This window comes from Ceratotherium simum, chromosome 2 (assembly GCF_057802395.1).
Source record: "Ceratotherium simum simum isolate JZ-2026a chromosome 2, ASM5780239v1, whole genome shotgun sequence".
NCBI lineage: Eukaryota > Metazoa > Chordata > Mammalia > Perissodactyla > Rhinocerotidae > Ceratotherium > Ceratotherium simum.
This window is the reverse complement of record NC_141901.1, coordinates 54878338-54898329: the sequence shown is the minus strand read 5'-3', so window position 1 is coordinate 54898329 and position 19992 is coordinate 54878338. Positions and strand designations below refer to the sequence as shown.

Below are 19992 nucleotides of genomic sequence, written 5' to 3'. Positions count from 1 at the left end.
TGCAGTCAACACAGATGCTTCTTTCCTCCTTTCTGTGAGGTGGCCTGTAGGCCCACAGGGATGTCCTATGTTTTCTACCCTTCATCAGACCTGGGCTTGGGAAGCCCACTGCCCTTGATTCACTTTTGAGTCCCTGAATTTCAGCTCCTGCACTTTTAGGGCCCTCATCACATTGTGTTATAAGCATTGATTTCCTTTTATTGCCCCCAATAAACAGAAAGCTTCTTATTCAACATTCTATCCTCCTAGCCTAGCCCAGGGCTTGACGCATGGTCTATTAACACTTGCTCATTCAATTAAGATAATTTATACAATTTCAAAGGCTACTTGGTTCTACTGGTGGTCTCTACACATCCATCTCTGTTTTTTCTTCTCCAGGATAAATGCCATCCTTCCCCTTATCTATCCACCCCAATCCAGCAAGTCAGGGCTGAATTGTCGCGGCTGAAATGTCACCTCTTTCAGGAAACTTCCCCAGCCCTCCAATCAAGAGATCTCTCTTTGCTCATTGTCTCAAGAAATTCACAATCTGGAGTGTGATGATGGTGGTTCATAAAAGCCAGTCAATGTGATAACAGCTATTGATGCTAGAGGTAAGGATAACAGTGAGTATTTATTGAGTATTTATACTGGGTCAGGGACTGTGCTAAGGATTCTACTGCTATTACCTATTTACTCCTCATAGCAACCTTATGAGGGAGTTCTATTATTATTCCCATTTTACAGATGTGGAAACTGAGGCTTAGAGAAGTTAAATAATGTGCCTGGGGACTCAGAGGTGGGAAGGACTGAGCTGGAATTTAACATCAAGGCTCATTCTCTTAATAACCACTGCACTCTAGCCATGCGAAATAGGGATCTAAAAAGGGCCATTGAAGAAAGTTGAGGAATGTATCGGTCAGGATTGTGCAGAGAGCAGAATCACTAAGAATGATATGAAATAAGCAATTTATTATAGGAATTAGACCTTATGTAATTGTGGGAACTGGTGATGAATTCTACAGAAGGTTGTTGCCCCTGCATCTGGTGTGAGCCTGGAATTGCTGTCGACCTGCAGGGGCAGTAGTTGGGAAGAAAAGCTGGAAGTGAAGTCGGGGAGAACAAGGACAACCAGCCCTGTAAGGACAAGCTAGAACCCGTGTTTATCCCTTACTGCCTCCAATCTCAAAGGGCCAAATGACCTGCAGAGGAAGCTGGTGCCCTTGGGCATGGAGCTGCAAAAGTAGTTAGCCCGGGACTTGGAGGAGATGTGGTGGAAGCTATGACCACATGTGAGTCTGGCTGCTGCACTGTGCCGTGCCAACATGGTGAGCCAGAAGTTAAGTGACAACGTTGCAATAGTACCTCTTTTTGGCAGTGTTACACTAAATTATCTAAAACTGAGAAATAGGGCAAAGGATGATTATGTGTCCTTTCAAAGTCCTACTGGCCTTATCTATTGGACTCGCCCACAGATTATTTCATTCCCTAGGTTCTAGAATCTAGGAGAATAAACTTTTACTGTCTATTTACTATTGTTTAGGGCCCAGGCTCTGGGATGTTATGTGTTCACTTGTACGTTTTTGCCTTGCAGAGATGCAAATGACCCCTTGTCCAGTAAAACACATAACCCTGTCGGGAGCTCAGCTGAGCTAGGAGACAGAGAGCTGAGATGTCAGGCGTCAGAGTAGCCAATTAAAGTGAGAAGCCATAAACGTGAGGAGGCCTAGGCAGGAGGAGGACCTCGCCCATGGCTTCAGATCTAGAGACCTAGGAGTGAAGGTCCCGGGTGAGGACTGTAAATATGTGAAAGAGCAAAAGTTAGTTTTATTGGATCTATAACTTTGCAATCTTATTTCAGCACTCTGTCTTTCAATAATATAAATATTTAGTTTCTTGAATTTTCCTTTGAAATAGATTTACTGTTTCTTCATTAATGAGGTAAGTAAATCTTCGTCACATGCTCATTATATATTTGTAGGACGGTCATGTTTTAACACTTTAATGGATGTCCTTTGACAGTGGCAGTGTTGAGGATAGATTGGAAGTGATGAGCGAGACACGAGGTTGGGGTTCCTTAGAAGGCTATTTCGGGAAACCCTATAAGGCAGTGGGAGAGCCTGACCCAAGGCAGTGGCAGGGAAACAGGCGAAGAGGGTGGATGGGGGGATGTGGAGGCAGAACCACCTGTGGTGGTAAATGAAGAGAAATATGCAGAGTTTAGGAGCATCTAAAGCTTCTGGCTCATAAAACTACCCCTTGCAGGCCCAAGGTTAGTGTTTACCCTTAGCATCTGAGAACACTGATAATGCTTAGAATTTACACAGTCTAGGACTGGGGCAATGGTTGCTCTCCATAGTCTCACATGTGAAAAGCATTCAAAATTATGGTTGGAAAAGCACTCAGGCCCTTTTCTTTTTTTCCCAAAAAAAAAAAAAAAAAAAAGAAATTGGGGGTGGGGCACAGAGAATAAAACACAGCAACAAGAGAAAAACACCGTAGGATGAACTTCTCTTAATTATACATATACAGATTGTCAGCGCACCAAGTGACTTAATCCTAGTTCACCTCCTCTCTGGGCTTCTTAATGGCTGCTGGCCACTTCCTCCTTGGACCCAGATGGAGTGAGCTCAGCAAATGCAAGCTCCTTTAATTCTTGAAACAGCAGAGCATATTAGGAAAGGAAATCCACAAGTGAAAACATCACATTATGAATTCCAATGCCGAGGAAGAGGATTATAAACCAGACTGAATTCGTTGGGGACAAAGAATCATCTTTTTTTGGTGCAGGACCCAAGTGACTGGTTTGGCCATTATTCACCTTTCAGGATTACCCAGGATTCGGCCTCTTCCATTCTTGTATTTGTTTCCAGAGCTTCCATCCAGCACCACCTTCAGCTCTAGCCAGTGGGCTGTAATGCTCTTGCTTTGTGCTCTTCTGACTGTAGGGGACCTGCTAGGATGAAGGCCCAGCTAAGGGGTCAGTGTTGTGTTTTTTTTTTTTTCCTTTTTATTGTAGAATTTTAGATTTACAGAAAAAGTACACAGAGTTCTTATATACTCTTCACCCAACTTCCTCTGATGTTAGTCTCTATCATAATCATGGTACATTTGTCAAAACTAAGAAGTTAACATTGGACAATCCTATTCACTAAACTACAGACCAGTTTTTCTGTTTATGCCCGTTTTTTTAGTTCTAGGACCCAATGGAGGATACCACAGTGCATTTAGAGGGGTCATTGTTTTTAATTATACCTACCTCCCTGGGGTTTTGCGTGGATTGGATGATAAATTGTATGTAAAAGGACTCTGTAAACCGTGAATAACTATGTAAACGTTACCAGCAGGTCTTTTTCATTGTTGTTCTGGTTAATGATGAAACATACTGACACTTCCCTCATTGCACTGTAGGGTGTGACTAAATTCCAATTTCATTATTAAAATGACTTTAAAACAATATGCTGTGAACTTTCACCTTTAATCCTCACAACAATTATGCTTATTTTATGAGACTCAGAGAACTTAACTAACTTGCTCAAGAATATACTTTTAGACTTTTTTAGGCCCTCCCAAGATTGAGTTGGTTGCCTTTTTTTTTTTTTTTTTTTTGGTGAGGAAGATTGTCGGAGCTAACATCTGCGCCAATCATCCTCTATTTTGTATGTGGGATGCCACCACAGAATGGCTTGATGAGTGGTGTGTAGGTCTGCACTCGGGTCCAAACCCACGAACCCCAGGCTGGCAAAGTGCAGCAAGTGAACTTAACCACTATGCCACCAGGCTGACCCCATAGCTGCCTTTTTATGTGCTCCCCCTCACAGCACTTACTATAGTCCTCGCACTAGACTAGAAGCTGTGGGTGCCAGGAACTGGATTTTGTTCCCTGTTATATCCCCTCCATCCATCAAACAGAATCAGGCACATAGAAGATGATCCAAAGAATACTGTCTAGATGAATGAATTAATGAAGCCTGATCTTATAGCCATTGCTCTATTCTAAAAACTGCTGTTTTCTTTATAACTTACTGTTGACTGTCTTTCCCTACTGGAAAGTAAGAATAGTGGAACACAGACAGTTGTATTTTGCTCCTTAATGAATCTTCAGTGCTTAGAACTGGCATAGTGTGTCAGTAATACCTGTTGAATGAATGTGGGAAAGGTAGACTTCCTCCTTTGGCCAACATCACCCTGTCTTTTTGTGACATCACTGTATTTTGTTCTGATGCTGATCTCACTAAAATAACGTTCCAGAACAACCGTAACACTGTGACGTGGGTAAATACTGAATGCTTTGACTTCCTGAGTTAAACATTCACTTGCAGCTGAATGATGATCAGAAGGGGAACCACAGGAACGCTGTCCCCAAGAGCACTGTGTCCAGGAAGGAGGTGCTGGCAGCCCATGGACTCTCTACATGCCACCGCTTTTGTCCTGTACTAGCAAAATCATGACTTGAGGCCATTTGTGCTCCGTGCTCTTGACTTCCATGTCACACTCACCTCCCTTTCACCAGAATGCAACTCTTGAAGAAGCAAAAATTAATAAATAAATATCTGCTTATAATAATCATTAGCTTTATTTTCTTAGGAGATAAGTTCCTCTTATCAGAACTCTTCTGTTTCAAATCTACTCATTTTTCCTCTGTTATTAGTGGAAAGGTAACAATCACATTCATGTTAAAGAAAGCTGGAATATAGGAAAAAAAGTCACTATCCCAATAAGAGTATGGTTGGAATTTCCTGTGTACTTCCTTCCCTTTTTTTCCCCTGAGAGTATATTATATATACTTTTGACCATATGGTCAACATCATTAGTCATTAGGGAAATGTAAATTAAAACCACATAATACATACCTATTAGATTGGTAAAGTTAGAAAGACTGGCAATGCCAAGTGCTGACAAGGATGCAGAACAGCTAGAATTCTCATACACTGCTAGTCGGATTACAAAATGGTATAGCCACTTGGAAAATAGTTCGATAGTTTCTTACAAAGTTAAACATGCACTTGCCATATGACCCAGCAATCCCAATCCTAGGCATTTACCCAAGAGAAATGAAAGCATATGCCGACACGGACCTCTGTGTGAATGTTTACAGCAGCTGTATTTATAATAGCCAAAAAGTGAAAAAAACCCAAATGTCCATCAATTGGTGGATGGATATACAAATTATGGTACATCCACACAAAGAAATACTACTCAGCAATAAAAAGCAATGGACAACTTATAAACACAACAGGGATGAGTCATAAAACATTAAGCTATGTGAAAAAAGCCCAAAGCCCGACACAGAAGGCTACTCCAAACTGTTTTTACTTACAACACTTCTGAAAGCAAAGTTTTTCTACACCAACAAGCACTTCTCCAACTCTCCAGACACCAACGTGGTGTCCTACAGTTCAATTCAATTCTGACACTAAGTACCCAGAGTTAGTGTCAGATTCCACAGACTTAAAGGCTCAGTCCCACAAGACTGCCCTCACTTCAGATTCCAGTCGCAAGTCCCAGGTTTCCACTTGTACTTCTGACCAACCAGCTATAAACTGGGAGATCCCACGACTCCTTCCTCAGGTTTGATAATTTGTTAGAATGGATCACAGAACTCAGGGAAACACTTTGCTTACGTTTACTAATTTATTATAAAGGATACATGGGGCCGGCTCCGTGGCTTAGTGGTTAAGTGCGCGCGCTCTGATGCTGGTGGCCTGGGTTCGGATCCCGGGCACGCCCCAAGGCACCACTTCTCCGTTCAACCCGAGGCCGAGTCCCACGTACTGCAACTAGAAGGATGTGAACCTATGACATACAACTATCTACTGGGGCTTTGGGGGGGGGAAAAATGAATAAATAAAATCTTTATAAAGGATACAACTCAGGAACAGCCAAATGGAAGACATGCATAGGATGCATAGGGCAAGATATGGTGGGGAGGAGTGGCATGGAGCTTCCATGCCCTCTCTGAGTACACTACCCTCTCAGCACCTCAATGTATTCACCAACCAGGAAGCTCTTGGAACTCTGTAGTTAGGGTTTTTACGGAGGTTTCATTACATAGGCATGATTGATTAAATCATTGTCTGTTAGTGATTGAACTCAACTTCCAGCCCCTCACCTCTCCCCAGAGGTCATGGGGTACGGCTGAAAGTCTCCTCACGCCTTCATCTTCCTGGAGACCAGGCCCTGTCCTGAAGCTGTCTCGGGGATCCCAGCCACCAGTCATCTAATTAGCATGCAAAGGACACTTAGCACTCCAGAGAATCCAAGGATTTCAGAAGCTGTGTACCAGGAACTAAGAGACAAAGACCAACTATATTTCCTTTTCTTTTTTTTTTTTTGCTGAGGAAGATTCGCCCTGAGGTAACATCCGTGCCAATATTCCTCTATTTTGTATGTGGGTTGCTGCCACAGCATGGCCGCCGATGAGTGGCATAGGTCTGCCCCTGGGAACCAAACCCGGGTCGTCGAAGTGGAGTGCGCCGAACTTAACCAGTAGGCCATGGGGCTGGCCCCTATATTTCTTATTATGCCAGCTACATACTATGTGATTCCATTTATTCCATTCTGGAAAAGGTAAAACTATAGGGGACAGAAATCAGATCAGTGGCTGCCAGAGGCTGGAGGTAAGGGAAGGGAATTAACTGCAAAGGGGCAGGAGGGAATTATTTTGGCTATTCGAAATGTTCTATATTGGGGTGGTAGTTATTTGACTAAATACTTTGTCAAAATTCATCAAACTTTACTCTTATAAAAGGGATTTGTACTGTATGTAAAGTATACCTTAATAAATATGACTTCAAATAGAAGCTATTTCCTTCTGTCATCTTTTGCAAATCCCCTGTCCCCAAAGGATGTGACATATTTATTGCGACTGCTATAAAAGAATGAAATAAAATTTCTATCAGCAAACACCTGGTATGACTTCCACACAAATATCCACTGTCTGTGGTAAGCACCACTAGTAGAACATGGTTCAGTAGAATTTTTCAGGTGTCTTTGGTCCAAATCTCCTCTGTTTATCTATGGTTTCAGACTGGACTCTCCTCCTCTTTGGGGCTTCCTTCTGTGCCTTTCTGCTCTGGAGATTCTGCTGCATTGGTAACTTCTTTTGGTTTCTCAACATCTATACTGGTCTCCTCCTCTTTACTTTCCTTTTTCTGCTTCTTCTCTGCTTTCTGTTCTTTTGCCAGAAGTCGATAATTGATGCCCATGCCAATGAAGAGATAGATGCCTGCGATGATTAGGATTACGCCACATGCCCAGTATGTGTATTTGTAGTCTCCATATATGTCGTTGAGACGACCTAAAGAGTTCCAAAAAAAAAAAAAAAAATTATGCAGGTAAAAGTAGACAAGTATATCCTTTCCCAAATAAAGCTGAAGGATCCACTCAGAAAGAAGATGTCAACCCAATCCTCAAAGAGCCCACAAATGACAAACTACAAATAGTCTAAAAAGGAATTTCTAAAAATGATCTGATCTTTTGTTTATGATGTCACAATGATTTTGGATGGCCTTGCATATTCTATTATTTTTAGCAACTCAGAAATAATAAAATCTGGGCAAATTTGAATTGGTGAAGACCTAGATATCACCTAGAATCAATTCTCTCAATACACAGTGGAAAAATTTGTTGCTCAAAAGAGGTTTAGGAGTCTTGCCCAAGGGAACAGAGCTATTCCAGACCAATGCTCTTTCTCTGACATCAGCATTTCCCAAAAAGCATTTCTGTGAACACTCGTCCTATACTAAAAAATTAACTGACAGCAACATGTTTCCACCATTCTAAGTGCTTAATTCTCATAATAGGCAGATGCTGTCATCATTCTCATTGTATAACTTAAAAACTGAAGTACAGAAAACTTAAGTAACTTGTTCAAAGTCACAAAGCTAGTACACGAAATAGCTTGGCTTTAAATGAGGAAGTCTGACTCCAAAGCCTGCACCTGTAACCTCTTTGCTACAGGATACCTCCCTAATGTTTCCACAGTCAAATAAGTTTGGGAAATGACATATTATGTTATCCTCTATTAAAGGCTTTATAAAGTCTGGTAGTAAGGAAACTTATTTAACTTGGTGTTTCTCAACTTTTTTTGGCCATCAATCCTTGTTATAGTAAATAGCACCTCATCAAATTGGTATCTCAAGGAATAAACTCTGGAAAACCCTAACCTACATCCATGAAGGACTTAATATAACCAATTCAAATATGATTCTACATGGTTTTCTAACTCAGGGCATGGTTCACTCAGCTATATTTATTGAGCCCTACAAACACCATCACTGGCTCTGCTAGGCCCCTGAGGATAAGGGTGAGCAAAGGAGATAACATTCACAGTTCAGTGGAGAAGAAAAATGTTAATCAAATTCTTACACAAACTGTGACAAAGGCTACAAGGAGGGTTTGAAAACAGAAAATAGGGGGTTGGGACCAGTACGCAGGGTCAGGAAGGCTTCTCTTAAAGTGTAAACTAGGCTGAGACTTACAGGAGGATAGGAGTCATCTAGGAGAAAGGGGATGGGAAAAGAATCCAGGCAGAGAAGGGCAAGTGCAAAGGCAGGTGGTAGGAGGAAGCACAGGGTGTGAGGGGTGTGGAGCAGAGAGAGCAAAAGGGGAGTGGTAGGAAATGAGGCAGGAGAGAGAGGTGGGCCAGGCCCTGCAGGGCCTTGTAGGCCACATTAGGGAATTTGATCTTCACCCTGTGAACAATGGAAGCAACTGGAGAGTTCTAAGAACATTCTAAGAGTTCTGAACTGGAGAGCCCTTAGAGACTGAAGAACAGCTAGAGCGGATATGGGTAAACCAGTTAGAAGGCTACTGTTAGGAGCAGCCCAGGTAGGAGACAGGAGCTGTGGAGAAGGGGGGCGGTGTGATGGAGAGAATGGGCAGATTAGGAAGAGATTTAGGAGGTGAAAACTGACAGGACTTGGAATCTCATCGGGTATAGGGAGGAGAGAGGGTGGGGAAGTTGGGAAAAGTCAGTAGTGGATCTTCTTTTATGTATCCTTCCTTCCCTTATAATGCATAATCTCAAAAGCAGGAGTCATATCCAGGCGAAGTCCAAATTATTATTGTAATTTGTATTAATAATAATTTTAAAATGTAAACAATTTGGTATTCTTCGAGAATAATTCATCGAGTGTTATGGTCACTTACTAGCTGTGTGATCTTGGGCAAGTTATTTCACTTTTAGAAGCCTCTATTTCTTCATTTATAAAGTGGAGACAATAACAGTCTTACCTCACAGAGACGTGTGAGATATGACAGGATACGTAAAATGATTAGGACAGTCCCTGGTACACCCGAGCCCTCACCTGGTAGCTATTGTTATTACTTTAAATATTACTACTGATATAAATTCCATAATTAAAATGAAATCACCAACAGTATTTCAAAGGTGGAGTGTGTATTATACATTTTTCTATAATAAACATGTTAGTTTTATGATCAGAAAAAGTTATTTTAATAAATAGTTAAGTTTATAACAGTTTTTGAATTATGCTGTGCCAAGCATTGCACCAGCACCGAGGGTACAGAAATGAGAAAGACTTGCTCTCCGCCATCAAGCAGCTCACTGATCTCTGCTTTCTATCACCTTCCCAATCTTCTATGCGTGTTTTACGTTAACAGATCCTCAGAAGTAGGAAGACATACTATACCTAAAAGTGGTGGCCCCAGGAGGACAGGACAGCATTCCACAATGGTCACCAATCCCACAGCGCTGGAGAACCTCTGGGGCCCAACAAGGTCCATCAATGTTTCAAACAATACGGAGCTGAACCACCCAAATGCAAATCCAAGGAATCCCGCATAGATACAGAACCCAATATAGCTGGAGGATAAAGGTGCTAGCAGATGACACACTCCATTTGCAACGATAGAAGCAGCAAAGAAATACTGAACTCGAGGTCTTATCCACCTTGTGTTGGCTACAAATCCCATAAAAGGTCTGGCTACCATGTCAACAAAAGCCAGAATGGAAAGAAGGAAGGCAGCCTTCTCACTAGAGCAATGCTGACTCTTGGCATAATTACTAAGAAAGACTAAAGGTGTAGCCAGCCCAAAAGCCATTACCACGTTCCCAGATAGGTACAGTACAAAGCCTCTGTGGGTGAACAGGGATAAGTCCAGAAATTTGTTAGCTGTTTGAAAGACTGATTGTTTCTCCTCTTTGGGGTTTCTGCCATTAAATTCTGTATTTGCATCACTTGCTCCTTTTTTTGCATCAGATTTTCCAGCTTCCTGAAGGGATTCTTTAGACCTGTCTTTCTCTGCGTTGGTTGGCTTGGGCCCTATTGGTCGCATCAGGGCTCCAGCCACACAGCAGTTTAATAGAATGCCCCCAAGAATTAGGAAGCTTCCTCTCCATCCAAAGATATCAAAGAGAGCCTGATTGAGGGGGGCCAGGGTAGAGAGGAGCACAGGGCTGCCTGCCATGGCCAGTCCATTTGCCAACGGTCGCCTCTTGTAGAAATATTTGCCAATCATGGTCAGAGCCGGATTCAAGTTGAAGGCAAGCCCAAGACCTGGGGAAGAGAGGAAAAACTAATCATATACTGTAATAAATGTCAGAAACATATTTGTTATTAATTAACTAGACAAACTGAATGGAAAGAGGTCAGAAGCATCATTATGAGAGAGGCTATTATAACTAGTAGATCATTAAATGGATTCTTATTAAATAAATGCTCACAGACATAAAGTCTCTTTATGCAACAAATACTAGATTTATAATATAACATTAATTTTTTACTTTTGCAACAGAAAGAATAATAAATGTAAAATCCCTTGTTTAATTTCATCATTTTAGCTTTCCTGAGGTATAGGGAATTAAAAACAAAAAGGAGAGAGGATAACTATTATAAATTCAGAAGGCAAGATGGAGGTAGATAGGCAGAGAGAGGAAAAGGGAGAGAGAGGGAGGGGGAAGGAGAGAAAGAAAATATTTTTGGCCAGTAAAACACAAAACTGTCAAGATGCTAACACTACCTCAGTGAATCCATTAATTTAATGCAATTTCTATGAAAATGTCAATGTATTTTATTTTTCAAATGAGGTAAAATGACTCTAAAATACACCCAGAGAACAAGTGCATTAGAAATATTTGAAAAGGATAAATAATTGGTGGGACCACCTCTAACAGATATATAAATATGTTGTACAGCTACAGTAATTAGAACAGTGTGGCACTTATTAAAAAATAGAAAAACTGATCAATGAAAGTGCGCATAAAGTCCTGAAATAGAACCAAAAGATACATTTAAATTAATAGAGAAAGAATGGATTTTTCAATCAATGGGGCTGGAACAAGTGATTATCCCAACAACGTCCTCAATAGTCTCCCATTCTTACCTACAAGGTAAACCAGCTTAGATGCCCTCCCAATTCTCTCTCTCTAATGACTGCCCTTCCATAACTTTGCACTCTGGGTTAGGAAGCACCATGATTTGGTCCTTACCTACCTCCCTGGCCTCATCTCAGTCTAGTCTCACATGTGCTAAGCGTAACTGTTCCCCTAGATTTTCACGAAGCTGGCTTCTAGTTATCATTCAGATCTCAACTTGAAGTCACCACTGCTGAGAGGCCTTCCCTTTAGGAACCATTCAATCCTTCTCTATCAAAACTCTCTGTTTTAAGTCTTTGCAAAGCCCTTATTATTACCTCATATTTTTTATTTATTCATTTATTTTTTATTTATTCATTTATTTGTTGGTCTGTTTATTGTCTGCTTCTCTCCACTAAAGAGCTGGAATCTTGCCTATCATGTTGACACCATCCCCACAGAGCTTGGAACAGTGCCTGGCATATAGTGAGGACTCAATAAATACTAGTTGAATGAATTAATAAATGAAATAATGAACAGGCTGAATAACCATGTGGGAACAAATCAAGATCTATTCCTTCCTTAAGTTATTCATTTCATGACATGAATATGATATTCATTTGAATATGTTATTCAAATATTCTAGATGGAATAAAATATTTAAATGTTTAAAATTTTAACTAATGTAGTGAAAGTACAGATCTAAAAAGAAAATATCCATTATTGGCAATATTTCAGATTCTGCACTGTAAATTATTATAAACTTTCTAACAGAGTATTTGGCCAATTGTATCAAAAACATCTTCCCCCAATAATTATACTTCTACAAATTTATCCTAAGGAAATTATCATTTTCACAAAGATGTATAAATAAGCACTATCATACAAATACTGTTTATTAATAGTGAAAAATATAAACCTAAATGTCCTTCAATTAGAGAAAGGTGAAATAAACTATGGTATATCCATTCAATGGAAAAATAATAGCTGCTAAAGCATATTTACTGAGATGGGAAACTATGTACCTGACGTATTATTAAGTGAAAAAACTGGTTACAAACATTACACAAAATCTCATTCCTTTTTGTTCTAAAAAATTATATGTATGTGCATAGAAAAATGTATGAGTGGATATAGCATCAAAATATTAAAATGGTGGCTTTCTCTGAATTGTAGAGCTATGGGTGATCTATATTCTTTATACTCAGCAGTTTCATTTTCTTAATCTAGCTATTAGACAGGGGAAGTTTTCTCATGTGTGCCCTTTATCCCTTGAAAATGTATCTGGCTTCTCCGATAGAAAATTCCTGCTTTGTATCTGACATTCTCTCTTACTCTAATTTGAGCCAATTTCTTCTTGGGTGGAAGGGCTAGTGAGTGGGAATAGCTGATGACCACCCTTTCACTATCACCACTATCTTTCTTAAGACAAAAAAAAAAAGAAACTCTTTCAATTCATTCATTCAATAAAAAATAATCACCCATTAAATGCCAGAACTTGCTTTAAAGACTTGCTTTTCTGGTACTATTAAATTAACATATCTACAGCTCGTAAAAATCATGACCTAGTAATTTTTCTAACAAAGAACTTTCATTTCTCAAAACAATTGGCAGATGAATTCTACAAATGGTCCCCCTAAAAATTTTTTTTTTTTAAAGATTTTATTTATTTATTTTTTGCCCCCCAAAGCCCCAGTAGATAGTTGTATGTCACAGCTGCACATCCTTCCAGTTGCTGCATGTGGGACACGGCCTCAGCATGGCCGGAGAAGCGGTGCATCGGTGCGCGCCTGGGATCCGAACCCGGGCCGCCAGCAGCGGAGCGCGCGCACTCAACCGCCAAGCCACGGGGCCGGCCCCCCCTAAAAATTAATACTCGAAAATACATCAGTAGCAACTCACCTCCAATGAGTCCAATACACAAGTAAAGTTCCTGCACAGTGTTACAGAAAGAAGCTGCAATCAAGCCACAGCCTGACAAGCAGCCGCCAACAATCATGACTGGACGACTGCCATATTTATTCACCAGGATACTGCTGATAGGACCTAGGACGTAACAAACAACTTAGTAATACAGAGAAGCCCATCCCTCACATCCACACCGCACAAGACCCTACTGACATGAAAGGATGACGAGACATAAATACCCCACCCCACAAAATAAACAGATAAAACAGAAGACAGTGGTAAGGAAGATTGCTTCCTATCTTTATTTCAGAGTCACAGGTTTGTGTAACGTAAAAAATATAGCACTGATTGTACATCTTCTATATACCTAGAACATACTGGATGAATTTTAACTAAAACATGAGAAACCTTAATCTATCTCTCTTAAGGCGAAGAGGCTGCAAATACTTTGAGTACAAGTGTTGATAGGATTCTTCACGTATCTAGGATATTATCAACACATATATAGCAAGTTTGCTCTGGTTTTAACTTTTTAGATGGTCATCTGGAGCAAACACACATGAATATGATGAGATGTATGAGCAAGTCTGATCAAACTTCTGACTTTAGAGCATGTTTACACACTAGCTAAAATGTATTTTGTTTCTCATAGAAAACAACAACAAAACCAAAACAGAACTACAAAACAAGAATGCCTACCATCACCACTTTTCTTCAACATTATACTGGAGGTCCGAGCCAGCGCAGTAAGACAGGGGAAAAAAAAGGTGTAAGGAAAGGAAGAAACCAAACTATCAGTATTTGCAGAAGATATGTCTATCTAAAAATTTTGAAAAAAATCTACCAATAAACTATTGGAAATAATAAGAGTTTAGCAAGGTTACAGGATATATGATTAAAATACAAACATCAATTGTTTCTCTGTACACCAGCAACCAACACAAAATCATTTTTAAAGAAAGTTATTTTTTATAACAACACCTGTTTTATATTATAACTCACCTAACAGAACATACAGTTGCTATGTAGCTTTTATTGTTAAAGGGAATGAAAAATATGACTCTAATCACATAGCTTTAAGAGCTAACATTTCAAATATCTCACTGATAAAGTCATCAAGAACAAAAAGTACTTAATACAGAGCTTTTGTCTGCCTATTGAAAGTTAAAAGAGCAGGCCTTCATAGGCACTTACCTCCACCATACATGACAGCAAACATGATGGAAGATATCCACGACACTTCGCTGGCGCTGGCATTAAATATTCCTTCAATTTCTTTGTAAAATACAGAAATAGATTTTCCAAATGCACAAGAGAAGCCAATGGAAAAAAAAGCTCCAACAACCACTGCCCACCCCCAGCCTCCATCTGGGGGTGTGTAACCAATTGGATTTCCATCTGACGGTGACATTGTAAGTAAGGATGAATTCCAAAATGCAGTTCAAATCCAGATATCTAAAGGATATGAAATTAAAATAGTACATAACAAGTAGGTCAACAACAAAGCACTTCCATATAATCCCTTACATGTATGTTACAAATAACTGAAATGCTTTTCAATGTTACTTGTTCTCTGTGAACACAGTGGAAAAAGTCTAAGAGTCATAGTATTGCCCAAAATTTTTATAGGCCTAAAGTTAAAAATTCACCACTACTTGAACCGTACACCAAAATCCTTTTCAATAAATGTATTGTTTCTTAAAATTTATAAGCATACCTGTCTGTTTTGTTTTTTTGCTGAGGAAGATTTGCTCTGAGCGAACATCTATTGCCAACCTCACCCTGAGCTAACATCTGTTGCCAATCTTCCTCTATTTTGTATGTGAGCTGCCATCACAGCATGGCCACAGACAGACAAGTGGTATAGGTTCATGCCCAGGAACCAAACCTGGGCTGCCAAAGCAGAGCACGCCGAACTTAACCACAAGGCCCCCAGGGTTGGCCCAAGAATACCTGTTTTAATAATAGATATCAGTAATTTTCCACTTTAACAAAGATAACCAAATAACTCATGTGACTTATCTGCATGCAAAACTCACAAACACACAGACTATAAAAGGTTCATAATATTTCCTTTATAATTTCTCTCCTTTCCCAAAATGTACTCTCCAATACTTACCCAGTTTTTATGTTGTCTATAATTTATAAGCTGACTTAAAAGTGTCAGGAAGGACATACTAATATACATAACTCACTAGACATACGGCAAAAGATCACTTCAAACATAAGATTCTCATCTAATGGACTCATTATTGTAGTAAAGTTTGTCTTTTATCCAGCTGCTTAGATTTAAAGTACTTTTTTCTATTATCTGACTAGAAAGATTCCTAAATGATGGCTGATCAATAAAGTTAAAATCTGCAAAAAAACCCTAATATCAGATGCTAATAGTTTTAACTCAAAGATTTCCCCTTTTCTTCGTAAGTCACCCAACATTAGTGAAGAGCATAGTTAGAAAAGGAAATATGGGGCCAGCCTGGTGGCGCAGTGGTTAAGTTTGCATGCTCTGCTTCCGCGGCCCAGGGTTCACAGGATCAAATTCCAGGCGTGGACTGACACACCGCTCATCAAGCCATGCTTTGGCGGCATCCCACATACAAAATAGAGGAAGATGGGCACAGATGTTAGCTCAGAGCCAATCTTCCTCACCAAAAAAAAAAAAAAAATATATATATATATATATATATATAACTGTGATTATGAATTACTAGTAGATGGGAGAGGTTGAAAGCAGGTTAACAGTCTACTTTAGAGAAATTAGGCTCTCCTTTGATTTCCTTAAACCAACTTCTATTTTAGTTCAAATTAACCCTGCAATATGTTACTCTGCCCATTTCTGGCCACCCTAACACTACCTGGAGTGCTGTAGTACAGTATTTTTTTTTATTTTTTAATTTGTTTCCCCCAAAGCCCCAGTAGATAGTTGTATGTCATAGCTGCACATCCTTCTAGTTGCTGTATGTGGGACTCGGCCTCAGCATGGCTGGAGAAGCAGTGCGTTCAGTGTGCACCCGGGATCCGAACCCGGGCCGCCAGCAGCAGAGCTTGCGCGCCTAACCACTAACCCACGGGGCCGGCCCTGTAGTACAGTATTAAAACTGTACAGGTTGACAATGACAACCTCATTTTTGACTATTATATTTCTTAATCTTGAATACAAATCCTACCTTCCTATCCACAGATGTCAACTTTTAAATAGCTCACCTTCTAACCAATCTAAACACTTCAAATATAATTTAGAAAGTGATCTTGTAGTGATTTAAAAAAAACAACTCTTAAGAAGAATTCTGCTTAAGAAGCTAAAAGACTTCATATGTTTTTTAAATAAAATTTTTACAGAAGTAAAGTTTCTAAAAGCTTTATCAAATTATAAAATTCCCAGGGTTTGCACAACTTTTGTTAGATTTATTCCAAGGTAGTTTTTGTTGTTCTTATAGACAATAATTTTAAAAAGTCATTTTTTTCAGCTGCTGATGTATAGAGACACAATGGATTTGTTTAAATAACAGCTTTATTCAGATATAATTCACATATCATAAAATTCACGCCTTTAAAGTGTACAACTCAGTGGTTTTTAGTATATTCACAGAATTGTACAACTATCACCACTATCTAATTTCAGAACATTTTCATCACCTCAAAAAGAAACTCTTTACCCATTAGCAGTTACCCCATTTTCCCCTCATCCCAGCCCCTAGAAACCACCTATTTACTTCCTATTTCTGTAGATTTGCTTATACTGGACATTTCTTATAAATGGAATCATACAATATGTGGCCTTTTGTGTCTGACTTCTTTTGCTTAACATATTGTTTTCAAGGTTTATCCATGTTGTAGTATGTATCGGTCTTCATTCCTTTTTATTGCTGAATAATATTCATTTTATAGAGATACTATATTTTGTTTACCCATTTTATCAACTGAGAGACATTTGGGTTCTTTCCACTTTGGGGCAATTATGAATAAAGCCACTATTAAAATTTGCATACAGGTTTTTGTGTGGACATAAGTTTTCAATTCTTTTGGGAATATACTTAGGAGTAGAAATGCTGGGTCATATGGTAATTTTGTTTAACATTTTGAGAAACTGCCAAACTGTTTTCCAAAGTGGCTGCATCATTTTACAATCCCACCAGCAATGTATGAGGGTTCCAATTTTTCTACATCCTTGCCAACAATTGTTATGTCTCTTTTTGATTTTTTAACCATCCTAATGGGTGTGAAGTGGTAAATTGTTATCTTGATTTTCATTTCCCTAATAACTAATGATTTCATGTATTTATTGGCCATTTGTATATCTTCTTTAGATATATGTCTCTGGAGAAGTGTCTTCTTTGGAGAAATGTCTATTCAAATTCTTTGCCCATTTTTCAATTGGATTTTTTTTACCATTGAATTGTAAGAGTTTTTTATATATTCTGGATACAAGTCACTTATCAAATACACGATTTGTAAATATTTTCTCCCACTCATTGGGATGTCTTTTCACTTTTCTAGTGGTGTCTTTTGAAGCACAAGCATTCTTTTTTGTGTGTGTGTGAGGAAGATCAGCCCTGAGCTAACATCCATGCCAATCCTCCTCTTTCTTTTGCTGAGGAAGACTGGCCCTGGGCTAACATCTGTGCCCATCTTCCTCCACTTTATATGGGACGCTGCCACAGCATGGCCTGACAAGCGGTGCACCGGTGTGCGCCTGGGATCCGAACCCCGACCGCCAGCAGTGGAGCACGTGCACTTAACTGCTATGCCACGGGGCCGGCCCCTGAAGCACAAACGTTCTGATGAAGTCCAATTTATGTTTTTTCTTGTCACTTCTGCTTTTTGGTATCATATCTAAGAGACCATTGCCTAATCCAAGGTCACAAAGATTTACTCCTACATTTTTCTCTAAGAGCTTTTAGTTAGTGTTAGCTCTTACATTTAGGTCTATGATCTATTTTGAGTTAATATTTGCAGAGGTAGAGGCAGGGGGTTTATTGAGGTAGGGGTCTGAATTCATTCTTTTGCATGTGGCTATCCAGTCGTCCCAGCACCTTTTGTTGAAAAGACTATTATTTCCTCATTGGATGGTATTGGCACCCTTGTTGAAAATCAGTTGACCAGAGATGTATGAGTTTATTTCTGGACTCTCAATTCTATTCCATTGACCTATATGTCTAGCCTTATGGCAGTACTACACAGTCTTGATTACTGTAGCTTTTTTCTAAGTTTTGAAATGAAGACACGTGAGTCCTCCACCTTTGTTCTTCTTTTCCAAGATTGTTTGATGATTCTGAGTTCTTGCATTTCTATAGAAATTTTAGGATCAGTTGTCAATTTCTGAAAAAAAAACAGCTGAGATTTTGAAAGGGACTGCGTTGAAGCTGTAGATCAATTTGGGGAGTAACACCATGTTAACAATATTAAGTCTTCTGATCCATGAACACAGGATGTTTTTCCATTTATTTAGGACTTCTTTCAGCAATGTTTTGTAGTTTTCAGTGTACATGGCCTTGAACCTGCTTGGTTAAACTTATTCCTGAATACTTTATTATTTTTGATGGTATTGTAAATTGAATTGTTTTCTTAATTTTACTTTTATATTTTTCATTACTAGTGTATAGAAATATAATTGATTTTTGTATATTAATCTTACATCCTGCAAACTTGCTGAACTCATGTATTAGTTCTAATAGACTTACGTGTCTATGTGTGTGGATTTTTTAGGATTTCCTATTTACAAGATCATGTCATCTGTGACAGTTTTACAACTTCCTTTACAATCTGGATGCTTTTATTTCTTCTCATTGTACAACCACCCTGGATAAAACCTTCAGTACAATGTTAAATAGACATGGTTAGAGAGGACACCCTTGGGGCCCAGTGGTATAGTGGTTAAGTTTGCGCACTCTGCTTCAGTGGTCCAGGGTTCGCAGGTTCAGATCTCAGGTGTGGACCTATGCACCAGTTATCAAGCCATGCTGTGGCAGGCGTCCCACATATAAAGTAGAGGAAGATGGGCACGGATGTTAGCCCAGCGCCAATCCCAGAGCCAATCTTCCTCAGCAAAAAGAGGAGGATTGGCAACGGATGTTAGCTCAGAGCTAATCTTCCTCACCAAAAAAAAAAAAGAGAGAGAGAGAGGACATCCTTGTTTTATTTCTCATCTTAGAGGGAAAGCTTTCACTATTTCACCATTAAGTATGACATTAGTTGTGGTTTTTTGTAGAAGCCTTTTATTAGATTTGGGAAGTTTCCTTCTATTCCTAGAAGGAATAGAAGTGTTTTTTATCATGAAAGGGTGTTGGATTGTATCAAATGCTTGTTATGTGTCTATTAAGATGATCACGTGGTTTTTGGTTTTTCTTTTATTAATGTGGTTTGGTATACTGAATGGTTTTCATATGTTAAACCACATATGAATTCCTATATTCCTGAGATAAATCCCAGTTTGTCATGGTGTATAACCCATTTTATATGTTGCTGAATTCAGTTTGCTCATATTTTGTTGAGGACTTTTGCATCTATATTTATAAGGGATAATGGTTTGTAGTTTTCTTTTCTTGTAATGTTTTTGTCTAGTTTTGGTATCAAGGTAATACTGGCTTCATAAAACAAGTTGGGAAGTATTCCCTCCTCTTGTATTTTTTGGAAGAGGTTATAAAAGATTGGTGTTAGTTCTTCTTTAAATGTTTCATAGAGGGCTGGCCCTGTGGCTTGGTGGTTAAGTGTGCGCGCTGCAATGCTGGTGGCCCGGGTTCGGATCCCGGGTGCGCATCGAGGCACCACTTCTCCGTCCATCCTGA

At 39.3% G+C, this 19992-nt stretch overlaps 1 protein-coding gene across 2 annotated transcripts in view; it reads right to left on the bottom strand.

Annotated features, from left to right (window-relative positions):
* Positions 1 to 5064: 5064 nt before the first annotated feature.
* The window catches only part of LOC101408952 (monocarboxylate transporter 1-like), a 30340-nt gene continuing 15412 nt past the window's right edge, over positions 5065 to 19992 (bottom strand). Inside the window, exons 1-5 of one of the 2 annotated variants that reach the window (XM_014780016.2) lie at positions 14402 to 14535; positions 13907 to 13932; positions 13202 to 13345; positions 9636 to 10502; positions 5065 to 7279 (exon numbers count right to left, since the gene is read on the bottom strand). In XM_014780016.2, the coding sequence (XP_014635502.1) occupies positions 7005 to 7279; positions 9636 to 10502; positions 13202 to 13345; positions 13907 to 13928 (1308 nt within the window). In that variant the 5' untranslated portion in view covers positions 13929 to 13932; positions 14402 to 14535 and the 3' untranslated portion in view covers positions 5065 to 7004. Of the gene's footprint in view, positions 7280 to 9635; positions 10503 to 13201; positions 13346 to 13906; positions 13933 to 14401; positions 14663 to 19992 lie in introns of those variants that run through there. The other variant, XM_004420659.3, reaches the window with a different exon arrangement.